This window comes from Rhinolophus sinicus, chromosome 8, assembly GCF_057876585.1.
Source record: "Rhinolophus sinicus isolate RSI-liver-muscle chromosome 8, RSI-T2T, whole genome shotgun sequence".
NCBI classification, from domain to species: Eukaryota; Metazoa; Chordata; class Mammalia; order Chiroptera; family Rhinolophidae; genus Rhinolophus; species Rhinolophus sinicus.
Window position 1 is genome coordinate 35,191,343 of NC_142508.1, and position 21,241 is coordinate 35,212,583.

General features: G+C 52.0%; 1 protein-coding gene across 1 annotated transcript; it reads right to left on the bottom strand.

The window, feature by feature from the left end:
- Window positions 1-682: 682 nt before the first annotated feature.
- On the bottom strand, window positions 683-20,882 carry CACNG8 (calcium voltage-gated channel auxiliary subunit gamma 8). The gene is made up of 5 exons (XM_074315954.2): window positions 19,629-20,882; window positions 16,567-17,031; window positions 8,566-8,649; window positions 7,428-7,568; window positions 683-6,217 (listed from the first exon to the last, which is right to left on the bottom strand). Exons 2-5 carry the CDS (start codon window positions 16,742-16,744, stop codon window positions 5,484-5,486), a joined length of 1,137 nt encoding a protein of 378 aa, XP_074172055.1. The 5' UTR covers window positions 16,745-17,031; window positions 19,629-20,882; the 3' UTR covers window positions 683-5,483.
- Between the last annotated feature and the right edge of the window lie 359 nt (window positions 20,883-21,241).

The following is a 21,241-nucleotide window of genomic DNA, read 5'->3' on the forward strand; positions in this document are numbered from 1 at the left end:
AGCCGCCCACCCCCACCCTCCGGGCTATTTCGGGCTCGACCCGTAAATAACACCCGCACCTGTCGCCCGGCGCCTGTTGCCATAGGGATCCCGGGTATTTTAAGGGACAAGGGGCAGGGGAGGGGCTGGGGGCCGGGTCCTGACCCGGCTGGAGCGTGAAGGGACATTTATTTCCTTAAGGGGCAAGCACCAGAACTGAGGGTCCGATCCCCAAATGGCGAGAGAAGGAGCAGGGCAGGGAGCCGAGATTTTTGGTCTCGAGCAGGCCCAGTTGGGAACCAGAATTCCTTCGAGGGAGGAGGGGCTGGGGCCGGGAGCCTAGGGTCCCTGAAAGAGAAAAAACCTGGGGACGTCAACTCCTGAGTACTGGGGGGGAGGGAGATTGCAGACTTAGAATCCTGGATCAAACGGGGACTGGGAGCTCGGTCTCTGGGGCCCTGAAGGAAGGTCTGGGGCTCTGTTGTCTGAGAAAGGAGCCTAGGAACTTGGGCTTCTGGGTCACAGGCTGGTGGGGGTGGGGGCATGGACTCCTGGGTCTGAGGGAGGAGGCTGGGGCCCAGATCCCTGGGTCTTGAAGGTAGAATGAGAGACTATGATGCTGGAGTCCTCAGCTCCCCAGGAGGTAGAAAGAGCAGGCCTAGGGAGAGACTGGGTGTCGGAGGCACAGGAATCAGAGCCACAGTCCTCTTCATTGAGTTTATTAGACCGGGGCACCCCAGAGGACCTTCCATGCAGTTTCACTCCCCCAGGAGCAGGGACAGTACAGCTGTGTGGAATCCCTGTCTCTCCTGGTCTTCAACACTTCACGCCCACCCACAGCCCTTGTGCCCAAGGCCCAGGTGGGTCCCACCTTTCACCAACTCCTTCGCCCATGGTTGGCTGCTCCAGTGGGGCTGGTGTCCCCTGTGGCACTTCCAATGGAGCACACATCACCCTGGGATGTCACTGGGAGTGTCTGTCAGCTCTTTCCAGCCTGGGGCAGGGCCCTGGTGCAGAAGGAACTTGTCTCCTCATCCTCAGCACCACCCAGCCCAGGACCACACAGGAAGCCTTAGGAAATGTGTGTTAGATGAATGAATGTATGTATGGGCTAATGAATGAATAGATGAAGAGAGCTGTTGACACACACACACACACACACACACACACACACACACACATTCCCTCCCAAGCTAGGGAAGGTGCCCACATCAGATGTCACCTCCCTCTGCATTCTAATTGGCTGCCCTACCTGTCTCCCGACCCAGGCAGCTCCGAGAGGCAGGGCTTGGTGCAGCTGGAAGGCCTCCAGAAATTTCTTAAATGAATGGGTGAAACCTGCTCTTCATTTCACTTCACTGGATCTTCCCAGGCCTTGACAGGCTCCAGAGAGGGATTCTGAGTGAGCTTGGTGCTGGTAGCTGGCAGGGCAGCCCTGGGGATGGTCCACCTGCTCCCCCTACCCCGAATGTATGCCCCTCCCAGCCCTGGGTCTCCCCATCTTTCTCAGTATGCCTGTTGTAACAACTCTCATTTCAGTTCTGTCCACCATGTCCCTGTCTCTCCTTTCACAGAAAGGGTACAAACTTTCTTTGCTGTGAAGGTTCTTGTCACTTGCATACCAGAATGGTCTAATCTCCTTTCCCTCCCTCTTTCTTTCTCTTTCCACTCAAGCAGAGACCCAGTCCCCACCACTGCACTGCAGTGGCCTCATATCAAGGTCCCGGTATCAAAGCAACAGTCACTTCGCTCTCCCAACCTTCCTCCTGGTCTTGGGCTACCTCATGTTCCCCTTCTGCCCTGATGCACATGCCCCCAGTCTCTGGCCGGGGTCACCTCTCCATCCACACTCATCTCCTAGGTCACCTCATCCCGTCCCGCAGCTTTAAACATCTCCTATATGCTGATGTTTCCAAAACTTGTATTTCTAGCCATGACCTCTCCCCCCAGCTGTAGTCTCACATTACCAACTGGCTACCTGATACCCCACTTGGGTTTCTCAGTCATCTCTTTTAGACCATGTCCAAAAGAGGACACCCAATTCTTCCACCTCTATCCTGACTCTTTCCTGGTGGCCCCCTTTCTGAGGGTACCCAGCAGCATCCACTTAAGTGGCACATGCCCAATTAAGAGTTCCTCTTTCCCTCACTTTGGTTTCTCTTTCCCTCTCCTGCTACATCCAGTTCGCCACCACTATAAGCTCTGCTTCCAAAATCCTGTGCCCCCTTCTTCCATTGCTCTCCTGACTCCATGTGGGTCCAGGCCACCATCAGCCTGAAACGGACAAGGTTAACAGCCCTAACTCCTTACAGCCACTTTCACTCCTAAATCTATTCTCAGCACAACTTGGTTCTATTATTTTGTTTGTTTGTTTAAATAAAAATATAATCATTCAATGCTTGTGCTCATCCTATGGAGTCTAGAATAAAATTCAAGTTTCTTCCCAGGACTACAAGGCCCTACGTGATTGGCAGGATTGACCAGCCTGCGCTTCTGACCTCACCCAGATTTGCTCACGCTTGTTAACTTGCCGACCACTTCAGAGCCTCCTTGATAACCTGGGGACTTCTCTGGGCATTTGTGCTACCTGCTATGGCCAGAAAGCTTGCCCTGTCCCTTTCCTTTTCAAAACCCACATTTCTGTTCAAATGTTACCTCTGCAGGGAGGTCTTCTCAAAGCCCCTGCACCATCTTTGTCACCACATCCTGCCTAGTTTTTAAAGCAGTTCCCCAAAACTGAAATTCTCTTATTACTAATTGTTTGCCTCTCCTGTGGGTTCCAGGACAGCTGGACCTTGACTGTCTGCTCAACATAAGCATTGGGCCTAGCCTGAGTCTAGAACAGGATGGCACTCAATGACTATTTCTTGAATACTGAAAACAAGCAAGCCAAGAAATGAGTCATTCCTATACATTATACTCACTTTCAAGTCTTCATATTTCTTCCCAGGCAGATCTCTGGATCTTTCTCTGTTGTTCTATCTCTCCATCTCTGTGCGCTTTTATATCTCAGATGTCTTCTTCTTCATGCACCTTTGCATCAGTCTCTCGCCTGTCCTTTTTTCTCACCTCTCTGAATCGCCTTCCTTTTTCTCACTGACTCACCTAGTTTGGGTCTCTATTGCCCTCATCCTTCCTCCCCATCTCCCTTCCCTCGAGCCTCTCTCCATCTCTCCTCCTCCAACTCCCCTCCTATTTCTCTCCCTCTGCCCATCCTCTACTTCTTTCTTGCTTTTTGGCCCTTGGACCCTAGAAACCACTATCCCTATTGAGTTCTGCCCCCTCCTCCACCAAAGAGCCCCCTCTCCCACCAAACTTGTGTCTTTAACTCCACATCTTCATGTCCCCCTTCTCTCCATTGATCATCCCCACACCAAGTTCCAGTCTTGCTAATTTGTATTCCTTGCCCCACATTTTCCAGCATCTCTCCCTGACATTGCCTGGTGCCATTGCTGCCCACTCCCTCTATGTCCCATCTGTCTTCCCAGGGGACTAGGATCCCCTGGTGGGCAGGGCAGGGCCTGAATCATCTCTGCACTCCCAGCATCTGGCAGTACGGGGCTTGGCACCTGGGAGACCTCAGGAAATATTTGCTGAGACAATGAAGGAACACCCACCAAGCACCAGCCCTTCTGTGTCCTCAGTGACCTTCAAACTCATACTCCTCTCCACCCCCACAGCCCTTGTCCAGTTCAACTGCCCTCCTCTCACTGCACCAGTCTCATCCCAGGAGGCTCCTTTTAACACCATCTGATCCTGCCCTTAGCCTGCTCAAAGCTCTCCCATGTCTCCTCACTACCCTTAGAACATCCCAACCCCTCTGCCTGGAACTCCAGCACCTCAGACTCTGGCTTCTAGCCACTTCTCTGGGCTTACCTCTCGCCCCCACCCTGTCCCCATGCACTGCACTGTTTCACTCATTCAGGCCTTTGCCCGAGTAGTTCTTTTGCCCAAAAGCCTTCCTCACCCCTTCATCATCTGGCAGACTCCTACTCATCCTTCTGAAACCCAGGCCGGGCCTGACATTCTCCGGGAAATTTCTGAGTACTGCCCACTCCTGGCAGCTGGTCACTCTGCTGTTGAAGGTGCTCATCGTGGTAGTCCTGCCTAGGTTGTGGTGTTTAAAGGCTCCTGTAGGGTCTGCTTCATTGTTTCACCTCAGGGTATCCTGATTTTAGTGCGCTGCTGCCTGGTACATTAGCAGCTCAAAAATGTCAGCAAGTGAATGGCTGAATGAATGAATGAAACACTAATCTGTAAGTCCCAGCACCTTTCCTGCATGCCAGACACCATTCCTGTGCTTCAGTGTTTGTGCCATTATCTGCTTCCTCCCCTCCTTGTGAACTTCAAGGACCAGTGCCTGTTTGATGCTGAATTCCAGCATGTCTCTGCCTCTAACTCTCATCTCTTGAGTTCCTGCCTCCCCTTTGAACACCATTCACAATGTGCTCCTGCTGAAAGCCATTCATTTCATGGCTCCCCACTGCCCTCAGAATAATGTTTAAACTCCACAGCTAACCTAGAAGTCTCCGGTCAGTCTGGCCCTGTCTATGTCTCCAGCCTCATCTTGTTACATATGCACCTGGCTCACTACTTGGTAGCTTTCTCTGGAAGCTCCTCCTGCCCCAGGGCCTTTGCATATGCTGTTCTCTGGCTAAACACTTCCCACCAGCTTCACTTGGCTAGCTTGTCATCCTTTCAGTGTCAGATAAAATATCCCTTCCTTTCCAACTGGGTTAAGCCCCCCTGATGGAGCATTTTGTAGCACTTCGGATTTCTCATATATCCTAACTGCAACTTACTGTTGTGCAGTTTTTGATTGTCTATCTAATGCACAAGATGTAAACTCCATAAGGACATTGGGGGCCCTATTTGTCTTCCTCGCTGTGTATTCAACATTCAACACAATGTCTAGCACTTAGGTGCACAAATAAATTGCCGGTAATAAATGAAAATAGTAAACACTTGTGGAATAATGAATGAAAAAGTAAATGAATGTCCACATCCATGCCTTGTCACTCCGCCTTTCCTCACCCCTTCTCTTTACCTGTCTCTTTATATAGAGCATATAGTTTGTAGGTATAACTATATATTCGTGAGTTATGGGCCCCTCTCCAGGAGTTGGGCTGGGTTGGGAGTCCCTCCCGCCCCCCGCCAGCCCCCACATGCACACAGCAAAACATTAAAAAGAAAACATCTCAAAACTGCAAAAAACACCACAGCCCTCCCCCCTCCCCCCAACCCCACAAAAAAATAAAACATGACGTTCCCTCACACGGCCCCCTCCCTTCCCTCCCCTGACCCCTCCATCGGGGTCCCTGATCCCTGATGGGGGGATGGGGGGCCTCCCCGCGTCCGGGGGATGGGGAGGGGTCGCAGGGGTAGGGCCAGTCTCCAGCGCGCTCACGGGGAAGGAGGGAGGCACCTCCGACCCCTGGCTCCCTCGTTGCACGCGCGCCCGCGCACGCGCCCCGGCCACGCCCCCCGGCGCCCCCGGCGCGCCCCTACACCGGCGTGGTTTTCCTGTTGAGGGTGTTGGTGTTGGAGGCGGCGGTCTCCTTGGCCAGGGTCCCAGGGGTGGGCGCGGCGGGCGCTGGTGGGGCAGGTGCGGGCGCGGCTGGGGGCCCGGTTACCGTGACCGTGACGCCTCCGCCCGCATCCTTGGGGAAGGCGTTGTGCAGCGTGAGGAAGCCAGGTGCCCCCCCGCGGTCCCGCTCGGCGCCCGACCCGCCGCCTGCGCCCCCAGCCGCACCGCCGAACGCCCCACCGCCGGCCCCCGCCAGCCCCGCCGCCACGCTGCCCTTGGACGGGTCGCGGCTGAGCGTGTACATGGAGATGTCAGTGGATGCGAAGCCTGGACCCCCGGCGCCGCCGGGAGACGCGTCCCGCGACGGCGATGGCTCGCTGGAGCGGGAGCTAGAGCGGGAGCGGCGGCGGTAGCGGAAGCGGTAACTGGGCAGACGGAGGATGGCCGAGGGGCCGCTCCCGCCACTGCCGCCCGCGCCCCCGCCGGCCTTGAGCAGGTCCGAGCGAGACTGGCAGTGTGCCTCGCGGCTGCGCTCGATGTAAATGTTGACGGCCAGCACGCCGATCACCTCGGCCAGGATGAATGACAGCCCGCCAAAGTAGAAGGACCAGCCGTACGAATAGTGGTTCTTCTTTTCCTCGTCCCGCTTCGGGCCCGGCTCGCCCGCGTTGGCAGAGATGTACACGATCACGCCGATGATGTTGCTCAGGCCTAGGCGGGGACGGTCAGACGGGAGCCTCGACGCCATCCCCGCCCCGGCCCCGCCCCGCCCCGCCTCCGCCGACCTAAGCTGCGCCCCGATAATATAGGCCCCGCCGGATGGTCGGAGCCCGGTCCCAAGTGTTCTAAACTCCTCTCCAGCTGGCCCAGTTTCCGCCTCCAGGTAGCTTAGGACACTCTCCAAATGGTCCAGACTTCAACCCTTCAGGTTTAAGCCCCACCCCCAGATGGTCTAGGCCCCTGCTCTTAATGGTCCAGATGGTCACATTCCCATCCCAGGTGATCTAAACTCTAACCCAGTTGGTCCAGGTCCAGCCCCAAGATGGCCTAAGCCCCGCCCCCAGGTAGCCTCGGCCATGCCCAAATGGTCCAGACCCCACCCTGGGTGGTCCTTGGCCTGGCTAGCTCAAGCTCCCTGCCCTTGATGGTCTAAACTCCTCCTCAGCTGGTGCAGGTACCGCCCCAGATGGTCTAGGCCCTGTACTCAGATAGGGTAAGCTCCATCCCCCTGTTTAGCTAACCCCGCTCCCTGCATATGTTCACCCATCCCCAACGCACCCCCTGCTCTTTATGCTAAATCCGCCCACTTCTCTGGGTTCCACTTCTTCAAAAAAGTTCTGCCCCCTGGAATCTCCAGCACTACTCATTTTGGGTATTAAGGGGGGCTTACCCTTAACGACATGCCTCACTCGGAGTTGATCTGGATGGTTTCCTTGGACCAGCCCCACTTCTTGGATCCACTGGGATCCACAAGGTCCGCCCCGTAAAGCAGGCTCCTCTACATCTTCACCCAAATTACTTTCTCCCTCTGCAATGCCCAGCTCTGCCCCTCTATCTTCAAGACCCCAATTCTGTCTGAAGGTCCCATCCCATCTCCCAAGTTCCTCCCCTTACGTCATCAGAACCGCGGGTTTTGGAACCTAATCTCCTCGCAGGCCGGATTACGCACTAGACACCTATCTGTGCTGGGTTCACTCGCCCCAAAACGGCGCAAAGAGGACACCTACCTTCTCCAGAGGGTGACGATGGAGCTTGGGAAGAGCTTAGGCAGGCTCCTGGCCCCAGGAAGCGCCCGGGGCAAGGTGGCTTTACGCCGCGCGCGTACACACACACACACACACACACACACACACACTCACATACACGCGTGGCTTCGCATGTGGGCCGCCCAAGCCGGCCGCCCCTTCCCTCTGCCTCTCACCTGCTGCCACGAACAGGATCCCTGCGCCCAGAATGATGTTCCTCTTGGACTTGTAGACCCGGGAGGCCGCCACGCACACGCCCCCGAGCAGCAGCAGGATGGCGCTGAGGATGGGGAAGATGCTAGAGGCCCGGACAACTCCTGCCAGGGAGAAAGAAGAGGAGGGGGAGGGGAGTCCAGGGTGGTCAGACGCAGCCGCCTGCGCGTCTTCTCCACTTGTCCCTACCTAGTTCCCTTCCTATGTTCTAGTTATTTTGGGCTTCATTCTCTCTCCTTTTTAAAATTTCTCTATTTCTCGATCTGATTTCCTCTCTCTTTTTGTCCTTTTCTTTCTTCCTTGGTCTATTTTTCTCTCTCCTGGCATTTTATTTCTTTTTCCACTAAATCACTCTGCTTCTTTTTCTCTGAACTTGTCTCTGCGCACTCCCTCCCTTTCTTTTTCTTTCTCATACACTCCTTGCCTTCCTTTCTGTGTATTTCTTTTCTCCAGATCCCTCTATGAAATCTCTTATTTCTCTCCCCTCTCCCCTCTCCGCCTGGCTTCATCTGTCTCTCTGGGTTTTTCTTCTCTCCCTCTCTCCCTTCTCTCTGCCCCTCTCCCCTTTCCTGCCTGGCTTCATTTATAGCTCTGGGTTTCCCTTTCTCTCTCCTTTTATCTCTCTGCAATCCTTTCTATCCACCCCCCAAACCCCAGGCAAACAGATTTTACGATTTCTGAGTCTGGCTGAGGCCACAGCCAATCATAATTCAGGAATTGCCGCGTTCTCGGGGTAGTTACCAATCGCATCACATGCTTCCCCAGCCCGCTCCAGAGCGTGGCCATTCGGCGCCGCAGATTGCCTCACAGCCCAGAGATAAAAGGCCAATCGCAGCCCAGAGAGCGACAACCAGTCACAGCGCAGAGTTGCCGCCAGTGCCCAGGACAGCACGGCGGCCAACCAGCTCTCGGGATCCCCCCTCAACCCGCCCCAAGGTGAGAGGGGGGGGGGGGAGAGGGATTACCGAGCCCACCTTGGACCAAAGGATCTCAGTGTCTGGATGTGGATTGGCTAGCACATTCATCTCTGCGTGTCGATCTGAGTGACCGGCCCCTCTCCCGCCCCCGCCCTCACCCCCGCAGTCCCGGACCCCCACGTACGGAGCAGATACTCCGCGCTGTCATGGTCGTAGTCCGTGTCCTCCGGGAAATGGTTGATCTTCACGCAGACGCCTCTTTTCAACCCTGAAGCGGGGTGGGGATGATGGGGGTCTTAAGAGTTGGGGGAACCCCCGTGAGAGAAGACCCTCCCCTTCCATAAATCCCTTATCTCTCTGGACTGATTGGGAGACAGGAAGTCCTGGCTCCTGAGCCTGTCTCGGCATCTGGGACAAACTTTCAACCTCTCTGGCCTTAGTTGCCCCATGGCTTAAAAAGAAAAAAAAAGAAAAAGAAAAAAAAAATCCTCCAACACTCACTAAAAGGCCACCAGGATTTTTCCCTGAAAACCTGGGCTAGGACGCGCAGCCTCTCTGGCTTTGTTTACGCCTGTGTAAGAAAGACGTTGGTTTCAGCAACGTCAAGGCGCCCTTCTAACTCTGAACTCGTTGACGAGTCTGAAAATGCGTGGGAAAACGAAGGAGGCTGCAGAGGGCGAGGACTACATTTCCCATGAGGCCCTATGAAGTCTTGAGTCCAACTGAGTGTGTGTGGGGGGGGGGTGTGAGCGACCCCGGTGGGTCATGGGAGTTGTAGTCTCTTCAGTCCTGTGTCTAAGGAATGGGATTCCCAGTGTCTTACCAGGAATCCGCTGGAAGGAAATGGAATGGTTGGAGTAAGCAGAGGCACGTGAAGGGGAATGCCTGTAGGCATTCAGTCTCACCCTCTTCCTCCACCTCAGAATTCTATCCTCAGATCCGGACCTCACACCCTTTGGGAATTGATTATCTCATCTTTGAGGACAGGTCGTGTTCTAGCACATAGCTGGAGATTGATATATAAATAAGCATAAATATAAATACATCTCTTTTCCTTTCTTCTCCAAGCTCCTTCCAACCTCCATGCCTTTGCCCAGGTGTGAAACATTCCACTCACATTCTTCCTTGATCAAACACCCTACAAGTGGACAGCTCATGGAGGACCTCCGGGAAGCATTCCCTGCACTGACGGATGCACACACACTCAATCTTCCCACTCAAGTTGGGTCAGGTTCCCCCTCTGGGGTGCAGCAGCTCCCTGTGCTACCCCCTTTTTGGCATGTATCCAGTTGATTTATGAGTTTCTTCTTAGCAAGCTGAGAGTTTCTGCCAGGGTGGAGGCATGGAGTCTGATTCCTCTGTGTGTCTCTAGAATTGCCTGGCAGAAAGAAGGCCTCAAGAAATGGGTGTTGAATGAACGAATGAACCAATGAACAAATGAATGAGTATAAGGATAGCAGAAGGGCAGAGTAGAAGCAGAAGATGACAGGGAAAGGAGTGAGGATAAACACAAGGACTGGGAAGAAGGACTATAAGGCAGTGAGTAATCCCTCTAAGAGCTGACATTGTTAAGTGCTTCCTAGGAGCTCCCCAGAGTCCCATGAAACAGATAATGTTATTGGCGTCGTGCAGAGGCCAAACATTGGGAATCGGAGTCCCACTGCTTGATAATGAAGCCCAGCTTCATCACATCCTTATTCTGTAACCTTGTTGGCATTACTTAGGACAACTTGCTTCAGTTCCTTCACATAGAGAAAGGGAATAATAAGACCTACCCCATGGGGTTGACGTGAGGATTGAATCCAGGTAAAGAGATTTAGCACTTTGCCTGGATCACAACTAAGTGGTCGGTCATTCAGTCAACATGCCCATTGTCCAGATGAGGAAACAGAGGCACAGAAAGGGTTCAATTCACAGCTGGTGGATGGTAGAAGCAGATTCAAACACATAGCAGTTTGCCCTACTTGGATGTAAGCATATGTGCTGTTCACCACTGTGTCCCCAGCCTCTAGGACAATGCCTAGCATATAATAAGTACTTAATAAATATTTTTATGCAAGAAAGATTGAACGGGCCAACAAGCACATGAAAAGATGCTCAACATCACTAATCGTGAGGGAAATGCAGACCAAAATCACAATGAGATACCACCTCATACCCATTAGGATGGCTACTATACAAATTAATTATTTAATTAAGTGTTGACGAGGATATGGAGAAATTGGGACCCTTGTGCACTGTTGGTGGGCATGTAAAGTGGTGCAGTCATTATGGAAAATAGTATGGAAGTTCCTCAAAAAATTAAAAACAGGATTACTATACAATCCAGCATTTCCACTTTGGGGTATATACTCAAAATAATTGAAAGCAGGGTCTCTAAGAAATATTTGTACACCCATTTTCATAGCAGCATTATTCACAATGGCCAAAAGCAACCCAAATGTCCATCAATGGATGAGTGAATAAACAAAAGGTGGCCTATACACTCAATGGAATATTATCCAGCTGTAAAAAAGAAGGAAATTCTGACACGTGCTACAACATGGATGACACTTGAGGACATTATGTTCAGTGCAATAAGCCAGTCACAAAAAAACAAATACTACATGATTCCACTCCTATGACATACCTACAGGAGAAAATTCATAGAGACAGAAAGTAGAATGGTGGTTGCCAGGAGCTGGAAGGAGAGGAAATGGGGAATTATTGTTTAAGGAGACAGAGTTTCAGTTTTGCAAGATAAGAAGAGATCTGGAAATGGATGGTGGTGATGGTTGCACAACAATGTAAATATACTTAACACCACTAAACTGTACACTTAAAAATAGTTCAAATGATAAATTTTATGTTATGTGCATTTTATCACAATTTTTTAAAAAGAAAGAATGAATGAATATACACCTCTTAAGTACAAACTCTTACCCATCAGCACATCCAGTATGGTGTGTAGGTAAGATTGAGGGTTCAAGTCCTCTCCTTTCCTGAATGGGATCCAGTACTTCTCTCACAACATTAGTGATAATTCAATGAGATTGAGCATGGAGAGTACACAGCATGCAGACTCCGTCAGCAAATCAGTGGTGACAGCAGGAATGATAACTAGTACTTCCTGAGGGCTAACCACACACCAGGCACTGCTCCAAGCAGTTGACAGAGATTAACGCACTTAATACTTATGACAAATCCTAGGGGCCCAAAGCAACAACAGGTCCCCTGCTTTACAGGAGAGGAAACTGAGGCATGGGGTGAAAGAAGCTGCTGAGACCCATGCAAACGGTAAGTCATGGGGAAGCAAGAGTAGCTGGGCTTCCAAGGTGAAGCGTGTTGGCTTTGGTGGCTACAAGGACGGACTCTGGACTCACATGCCAGGGCTACCCTGAGCCTCTGTGTCCTCATGACCTTATAGCATTTGATAAGAGTCAGTGAAATACACCATCAAATGAAGGACACTCGGGGGTTAGGGGGCATCCTCTGTGTGTTATATGACTTGATTGAGCTGGGACTTTCCATGTGTGGCGATGGCAGTGAGGTGTCCCCGAGGGTCTCAGGGAGCCTGCCTCACACAGACCTGGGTAGACTGGAGTGAAGGCAGAATGGGCTGCATTAAGGACACGTGAAGAAGAGGGTTCCAGCAGGCTCTGCCCCTTACATGTTGGGTGACTATGTGGCTGTCTCCCTACCCCTTTCTGGCCATTAGCTTCTTGCTCTGACAAACACGAGAGATAATAATACCTTCCCCTGGTACAGTTAAGAGTGGGATAACTCCACGAGATAATAAGGCATGCAAAGTGCTGAGCACAGGAGCTTTGTATAGTCGGCTTGAATAAATGGGCTCTGGGTCTCAGTTGTTATGTAATGAGTAAGGACCTGGGATTGTGCCTGAGATCCCTGGGGAGGGATCAGATCAATACAGATGCCACCAGCCCTGGGTGGCTCTTGGGCACTTGAAACTTGGCAATTGAGATGAGCTGTGAGTGTAAATTACTCACTGATTTCAGACTTAGTATGAAAAAATTGCGTATTTCATTAATAATTTTTTATATTGATTACATATTAAAATGATAAGATTTTGGCTCTGCTGGGTTAAATAAAATATATTGTTAACCTTTATATGAGTGTATTATATTGTTTAAATGATATTCATTTACTTTTTCCTGTTTACTTGTTTTAATGTAACTACTAGAAAAATTTAAATCATGTATGCCGTCTGTGTGGTGTTTCTGTTGGGATGTGCTGGACAAGACCCTGGGACTTCTGGATTATCAAGGAGCAGGTCATCTGGATTCCGAATAATAATAAGAACTACACAATATAAACTGCAGTGTAAGGGGAGGCCCTTACACTGTGCCTGCTAGCCTTTTAAATGCTTTACACATACTAACTAATTGACCCCCTCCATAACCCTGTGGTTAGGGGCTGTTCTAATCCCCATTTCACCAAAGATGGGAAAAAGGCACAGAAACGTGAAATACATGGCTCAAGGTCACCATGCTGTGTGTAGCAGACAGGAGATAAACCCGACCACTACATTCTCCTGAGTCTGTCAGAGATGGGGATGGACCCCAAGAATTCCCGGGGACACAGTGCCTTCAGTAGGAAGTGGCTCAATGGGACCAAATTCTACACTCCTGGATCCCCCCAATGGGCTGGAGGTTGGTGGATGTGTTGCTTTGTTCCCCTAGGAAACAAAACAGACCTGGATTCAAATCCGGACTCTACTGTGCATTAGCTGTGTGACCTTGGGAAAATTGTTTCATTTCCCTGAACCTCAGCTTCCATTTCTAGCACTTGGGGATTTAATAGTACATACTGCACAGGGCTCTTGTGAGCATTCAGTGACAAATGAATGACAATTATGGTAACAAGAAAGTCAGCCTGCATGCACCCCCTCCTTATGACACTTCCTTTGCCTTCTGGGACACCCTCTTCCTCATTTCACCCAAACCTCTGTGGCCACTCCTTTCTCACCTCTTTCTGCTGGCTTCTCATCTCTTTGATTGTCTTTTAATGGTGGACTAGCTCAGCTTGCAGCCCTTCAACTAATTTTTTGCTGTCTCTTCTCATTCTCATCCATTCATATGCCAGACCCCCAGTTTGTATCTAGCCAAGACAGTCCCCTGAACTCTGGCCTCATATCATATTGCTGACAGCCTAGATCAAGGGTCTGCAAACTGCGGCCCATGGGCCAAACCCAGTGAAAAGTGGTTTTACATTTTTTTAATGATTGAAAAAATATCAAGAGAGTATTTTGTGGCAAGTGAAAATAAAACTCAAATGTCAGTGTCTGTAAGTGGAACACAACCTTGGTCATTCACTCACATGTCATCTCTGGTTGCTTTCAGTCACGGTCGTGACAGACTGTATGCTGCACAAAGCCTAAATTATTGACTGTATGGCACGTTACAGGCCCTTTACCTGCTCACTGCTGTCCTAGGTGATGATATATATAATAGGCATTTTAAACTCAACACTTCCAAAACTGAGCTCAGGATCGCCCTCCTTATACTAAATTAGATGAGAGAAACAAGAATAAAGAAAATGAAATACCTGCTGTGCCATCTTATGAACGCCCCCAGGCCCCATTCTCAAGCGCTCAGGCCGCTGTCTTAGAGAAGTGATTCCCTACCACAGGTAATTGTATTCCTAGTCTAGAGACAGTTGTCACAACTGGGAGGTGCTACTCGCATTTGGAAGGTAGAGGCAGGATGCTGCTAAATACCCTACAATACCCAGGACAGCCCCCCACAACATGCAAATACCATCCCAGAATGCTACCCACTCCGAGGCTGAGAAACGCTGCTTTAGAGATGCCCCAGCTCTTCTCTCTCATACCCCGTAACTGCCCCGCCAGGAACTCCTGCCCGCTGTTGCTTTGGAATCTGGTCTGCATTCAAACCACTTCCCAAACTCCAGCACTCGAGCCCCTGACAAGCCCCCTCCCGCTTTCCCTCTTGCCTTCCCCTTAATTTCCCAACACAGCAGCAACAGGCATCCTGGGAAAGTCTAAACCAGCTCACATCACGCCTCTGCTCGAGAAGCTGCGATGCGGAAAGCAAAAGACCCTGCTGAACCACTAGGACATATGAGCTCAGGGCCCTCCTACCTGGTCCCCCGAACGCACCCTGCCCAGCCACTCAGCTTCCCTGTGGCCTTACCTCAGAACCTTTGCTCTGGCTCCTTCTCTAGCCCGAAGCCTGCTCCTGCAGGCAGCCCCATGGCCCCATCTCTCACTTCCTGCAGACCTCTACTCACGTCACCTCCCAAGCCTCCTTCAACACGATTTCACACGCTCACCCTCACACTTCCATATCTCCTCTTTAGCTCTTTTTCCTCCTTGGCACTTAGTTCTATCTAACACCCTAAATGTTTAATTATTTCTTTTATTATCTGTTCCTCTCTCTAGAATATGACATAAAAACAGGGATTTTTTTTTTTGTCTGCCCTTTTTTTTTCCCACTGCTGTAGTCCCAGAATCAAGAATAGTTCCTGGCACATAGTATGCACTTAATAAATATTGGTTGTTGAATGAATGAATTAATTAATTAATTAATTAATTAATTAATGGCAGTCTTACTCTGTGCCCTACGCTGCCCTAGGGGTTGCAGGATGCAAGCCAGCCCACTTTGCTCTGTGCCTGGTGCTCAATCAGACCAGTGAAGGAACCTGAAGTCAAATACTCACGGAGGCAAAAAGTAACACAATGAGAGAAGTGGTCAAAATGTGAAGCAATAGGGAGCCAAGGCGGCTACGGGGAAACGGAAACCCCATGTCTAATCTGAGGAAGCAGCTGCTACTCAGATCCAGACCATCGTGGCCACTGCAGAATGCAGGCCCTGTGCTGTCAGTACTTCCATTAGTTCAAAAGAAGTCGGAAATCGATTTTCAATGTGAAATCTCCCTATTTTTAAATGTTGGCAACTGATTCAGATTTGGGTTTCAGTTTGAAACACTCCACATGCCAAACAAAGCATATCTGCAAGTCCCTTCCATCAGACCTGAGTTCTCTTGACTCTGCCCCTTCCACAGCTGAGTGACCTTGGGCAAGTGGCTTAACCTTTTTGAGCCTCAGTTTTCTCATCCCTAACAGGAGAGTGGCACCCAGCTCACAGGATTAAATGAGATAATAACATTCCCTGCTCATCATAAGTGCTCTCAGCACAACACAGGAGGAGAGGATGGAAAAAAGAGGGGCGAAAAGGAGAAGTGGAGGGATATCAGTCTTTTTGGTGCCCAAGGGGGAGTTTGGGGATTGGCTAGTCCCTCTCAGTATTGTAGATGGGCTCTGAGGAAGTCCACAGGAGTGAAAAGATAGCAGTCACCCAGGGGACAGATGCAGAGGGATCTAGCAGGAGAGAGGCTGTGACAGAGAGAGTAGGACCAGGGGGAAAACAGAGATGGAGGTTAGAAAAGGAAGTGGGACCAAAGAGCAAGGAGATCTGGAAGGAGGAAGACAACAAAGAAGGCTGGGATGGAGGAAAGATGACACAGCCATCGGGAAGGTGAGGGGGGCTAAGGAGCAGGGTGGCAGTCGGAAGAAGTCCTGATGGGGGACCTGATGGGGAGCGGCGGGCAAGGCCAGAAGGAAAAGCATCAGGCAAGAAAAGAGGAGAGGGCTATGAGGTATGGCACGCAGGGCATGACATGTGAGGGGAGAGACCTCCACAGTGCGGCAAAGGGTTGGAGGAGATGGGGAAGGGGCTGTGAATGGGGGCACTCAGAGAACTGGGGTAGGATGTGGGAAGAGAGAAAATGCAATGGGGCATGAAGCAGGGGCGATGGGGGCCGTCTTAGAGGAGGGAGGTCAAGAGAAATGGTGAGAGGGCAGCAGGGAGAAGCATATGAGAGGGCTGAGTGGAGGCAATGAGGCAGAGAGAACCCATGTGAGCAAGACGTGAGAGGGAGGAACGAGAGGGGAACAGAAATACTAATGAAGGAAAGAAGATAAGGGGGTTCAGAGGGGCGGAGGCAGCAAGTGCAGACACGGAGGGAGGCCTGAATGGGGTTCACCTAGGGGGGGATTCAGACGAAGGCCAGGATGCAGAGAGTTGAAAGGATGGAGAGGGGTTACCGGGGAGCCTGAGTGGGGAGCAGCAGGAGAAGAAGGGCCACCCATAGGGACCACTGGGGAGATTCAGGAGAGGCGCGGGAGGGGCTCAATGGAGGGGCACAGCGGGCCCCCACCTACCTTCCAGGCAGCAGATCCTCCAAAGGCCCGAATGGGTGAGGCCGCCGGGGTCCTTCTTCTCCGAGGAGCCGCCGCCCCCTCGGTGGGGCGGCCCGTCGTCGCTGGCCGTCAGGTTGGTGGTGTTGCAGATGAGAGCGCGCGTGTACAGCCAGTAGTCGGTGCTGATGGCAATGGTCATGAGGCCGAAGGCGGCAAAGGCGCCCACGGTTGTCAGCAGTACCTGCACCCCTTTCTCACACCACAGGCCCCTCTCTTCGTTCCAGCGCTTCAGCGACTCCAGTTTGACCACGGGCAGCCGGGGGGCCGTGGGCCACCACCGGGGCAGCGGGGGCGGGGCCGTGCCGGCGGTTGGGGGGGGTCACAGCGCAGGCAGAAGTAGGGGGGCCTGGGCCCAGTGGGGCTGGGGAGGGGGAGGCGAGGACGAGGCTCGGCCGGCAGGGGTCAGAGGGCAGCCATGGTCACCAGCTGGTGGAGGGCAGGCAGCAACAGAAAGGGTTAGACCAGGAGGCACCAGTACCTTCGCCAGCCTCCCTAGGCCCCCCACTCCAAAAAGAACCCCACTATTTCCTTGGTTGAACAGACTACTTCCACTATGCTTCCCACTGCCTCCCGTTCTGTGAAAAATCTCCCTCTGCCCAGGAAGTCTTCCCACTAACCCCATTCCCAGAAATAGCCCCACAATCCCTGACACTCTAGAACACTCCTCCAGCCCCCTCCAGCCCCCTCCTGCTCCTCCCCTCTGGTCAGTGCCCTCACCACTGGGAAAGCCCTCCCTCACTCCAACCTCCCTCCCCCCCACCCTGTGCTCCTCCTCCCAAGGCCTTGTCTGCTTCTTCCTCTCCTACAAGACCCCCATCACCATTCTCCTCAGACATTTCTACTTGCTTCCTGTGTTCCAGACAAGTTCCACCTCTTCACCTACTGGGTCCCCTATCCAAGAAGCATAAACCCTTCAATCTCTCTTCAGCTAAACAGAAAATCTTCCCAAGAATTCTCACTGTTTGCACAACCTGCAAGAACCACATGGTTGCCAGCACTACCACCTCCCCCCCAAACACATCATCTCCTCTGCCTGGGAACCCCCTTCCCTGAGCAAAGACTGAGAACCCCTCAGTCTTTGGACCAAGGTTCTAAACCTCCAATGCACCTTGAAAAGGTCACCAGAGGTCCTTTCAAGATACTGATACCTGAGTCCCACCTGAGAAATTCTTATTTCTAGTCTGGCGTGGCCCTGAGCATCTGAGCTTTCAAAAGCTCCCTGGGGGATTTTAATGGGCAACTAACACTACATTGGACTAACTGGTAGAGAAGAATACCGCCCATCTCCATCACATCCCCTCTAACAGTGCCCAAGATCTCCCTTGGACTATCCCCATCCCCTACTATGTCTTTGACTCAAGAAAACCCCCCCACTCTTTCCTTTGCTTGAAGAAGTCTTCTGAATCTGGCCCCTGCTATCTCTACAGCTTAGACAAACTCATCATGACCATCACTTTCTCCTTCTGCATTAAGAAAAATTTCTTCCATGAGCTCCATGGCATTTTCTACCTATAGGAATCCCTTCCTCCAGACCCTCAAGTCCTCTGCATTCAGAATCTCCCAAGCTGGCCTGTAGCCCACTGCTGTCTAAGGAAATCCACCCCACCCACTCTTCTGCCCTTCCACCATCTCCCACTCCTCCAACCCCCACCCCAGGGCAAACCTCCTTATCTCATCACACCGGATAACCCCCCCCCACTCGAGATCTCCCCAACTCACTTGGACCTCCCACTCTCTCTTCGTGTTACAAGAACCTTCCCCCCCTTTGCCCTGACTTCTTTATATCATGAAGAATCCCCTTTACTCCTGCCCTCTTCTCCACTCACTCTGACCCCCAGCATCTCATCTACTCAGGAAAATCCCCTTCCTGCCCCCAGACTTCCCTTCTTGGGAACACCCCCAGGACTCCCCCTACTATATCACCTGTACAGGAACATACATTGTACATGCATTTTCTTCCAAATTTATAAAGAATCCCTCCATAGACAGTGCCCCTCAGGAAAATAATGATCTACGAGACTACAATTCTCTCTCAGTTAGGAATAATTTCCCACTCTGCACCCCTCCCCCCAGTGTCCATTCATTTCCCTCTTCCAAAGAAGTACCACCACCACATCCCCAGCCCTGCCTTCTGTCCCTTACCCCAACCTTCCTTCTAGGCATGTGTCTTTTACCTGCTTCCACCACTCACTCTTTCCTAGACTTTGTCCCTAAGCCCCCTATTATAGTTAAAAGCCTGGAAGCCATAGAAGGGGAAGAAAACTACGCAGGGTCCCAGTACCAGGTGACCTTGGCCTCTTCTGTCCCCATCAGCTGGCCCCCACTAGGTCTGCTCCAAGGAGGGGCAGTTAAAAAAGGTTGTCTATGGGGGGTGTCTCTATGGCAACTGGGCCCAGTGCCCCACACATGTGTTCCCTCCCCCACCTCAATTCCTGCCTGCCCATAAGCAGTCCCTACCCCAGCCCCATCTATCAGACACTGGACACTGACACCCCAGCCTCCCTCTCCTTGCTGTTGGCCCCTTCCTCTCTTTCCTCTCCAAGCATACGCTGAGTTTCCTCTCCTCTCCATCTCTGGGCCTCTTCTCTCCGGATCTGTGCCCCTCACCACCAGCACCACCACCTCCACTGTCCTAGCAAATTTCTGCTCCCACCCAGGTGAGCCTGTGACCTCAGGATGTACCCTTCCCCCTGCTGGGCCCCCTACAACCCAAGATCAGGAGGAAATGGAAACAGGAAATAAATGAAGGAAATTCTTCATCAAAAAAAGATTTGAAGACCTTTTCTGTTGTCAATTTGGGGGGCAATCTGTTTGGCTTTAGGGGCTGTTCCTTTAGTCCGTCTGTCAGCAGCAGCAAAGGAGGAGGGAGCAGGGGACCCCCAATTCTAAAGCTTCCGGATATGACAGGGGTCACCATCCCTTCTCCCTCTGAAGGGGACCAGCTCCTTCCTCCAGAACTAGGGGATCACAAACCCTTCATTCTACATCCACCCACCTCCGATTAATAAAAAGATCTGTCTCACCTCTGTTAATGATAGGTCAATTCTCCGATGCACTGGGGAGGGGATGATGAGCCCCCCTGTCGGCACCCCCCCAGAAAAACCCTTGTGGTTCCCAATTCTCACTGGTCCCCCTCCCCCAACAACGAGGGACCCAGGCGTCCGATCAGATTGGGGGTGGAGGTGAGGAGGCGTAGGGGGGATGGGGGTGCTGAGGTGGGAGGGGAGGCTGAGGAGCAGCTCTGAGCCCTGGCCCCAAGGGAGTGGGGGGGTCAGGATGGGGGAAAAAAGGTGAGGAGACAATTTGGTTCTCGTGTCGCTGGGTAAAGTGCGGAGCTGGAGGACGAGAGAGGGAGGAGGAGGGAGGGAGGGGGAGGGGGAGCCGCTGAGGATGGGGGAGCCACAGAGTAGAGATGGCTGGGGGGGACGAAAATGATTGGGAGGGCAGGGTCTGGGTGGCAGAAGGAAGCTGGGGAAAAAGAGAGAGACCCGAAAAGGGAGGGAGAGAGACAAGGAGAAGCGGAAAGAGAGAGACCCGGAGACTGGGAAACAGAAACGGGGGAGGGAGAAATTTGGGGGAGGCAGTGACTGGTAGCAGAAGGAAGTTGGAAAGATACACACACAGAGAGAGAAATATCCAGAGAGAGAAGGGGTCAGAGACAGAGAACCCAAAGAGAGAAACCAAGAGACTGGGGGGAAGGTGGGGGATGGGGAAGGGTTGGAGTAAGGGAGAGGAGGAGGGGACAGGGTCTGGGTAACAGAAAGAAAGAAGAGACAGTGAGAGAGTCATCCAGAGAGGGGGGAGAGACAGATGGGGAGGCACAGAGAGAGACTGAGAGGATGGGGGAGAGAGAGAAAAATAAAGGGGGGAAAGAAAGTGAAGATGGGGCAAGGTCTTAGCAGAGAAAGATGCTTTAGAAAGAGAAAAGGAGAGAGAGAGGGAGAGAGAGAGAGAGAAAGAGAGAAAGTATGAGAGAAATTTTGGGGAGAGGGGTCTGAGTGTCAGAAGGTGCCTGGAGACAGAAAGGCAGGTACAAAAGGAAAGAGAGAGACTCAAAGAGAGAGACAGGAGGATAGAGACTGTGAATGGGAAAGAAAGAGAGCCAGGGAATGAGAGACAGAGATAGAGACCCAGGAGGCATCAAAAGGAAAGTGGAGAAAAATTGGAGAGGAGCCAGGCTCTGAGGAATGAAGGAGGTCAGAGAGAAAGGACACCCCGGCCTCCTTCCCCACTCGCATCCTCAGCCCCTGATCCCTACCCCCATCCCCATTTCAAAGCCACCACCCCCACCCCCACTAGCCTCCATCTCTCCACAGCATCGCTTGCCGCTGCCACCGCCTCTTCCTGTCGTCATAGCAACAGGATCCAGGCGCCCAGCCAAGGCTGGCAGCAGCGGCCGGAAATGAGGGGAGGGCCTTTTAAAAAGGACCCCAGGAGCTCTCCCCTTTCTGGAAATCCAAGGGAAAACTCAACTTCTCCGTGTCTTCCCACTCCCACCACACCCCCTCAAATGGCAGGGGCAAAAATCCCCTGAAAATAAAATTATATTACATTAAATTTACAAGGATAGCAAGTCTTTTGAGTTTCACCAACATTTTTTTTTCTTTTTACCCCCTCCCCACCCCTAACTCAGAGT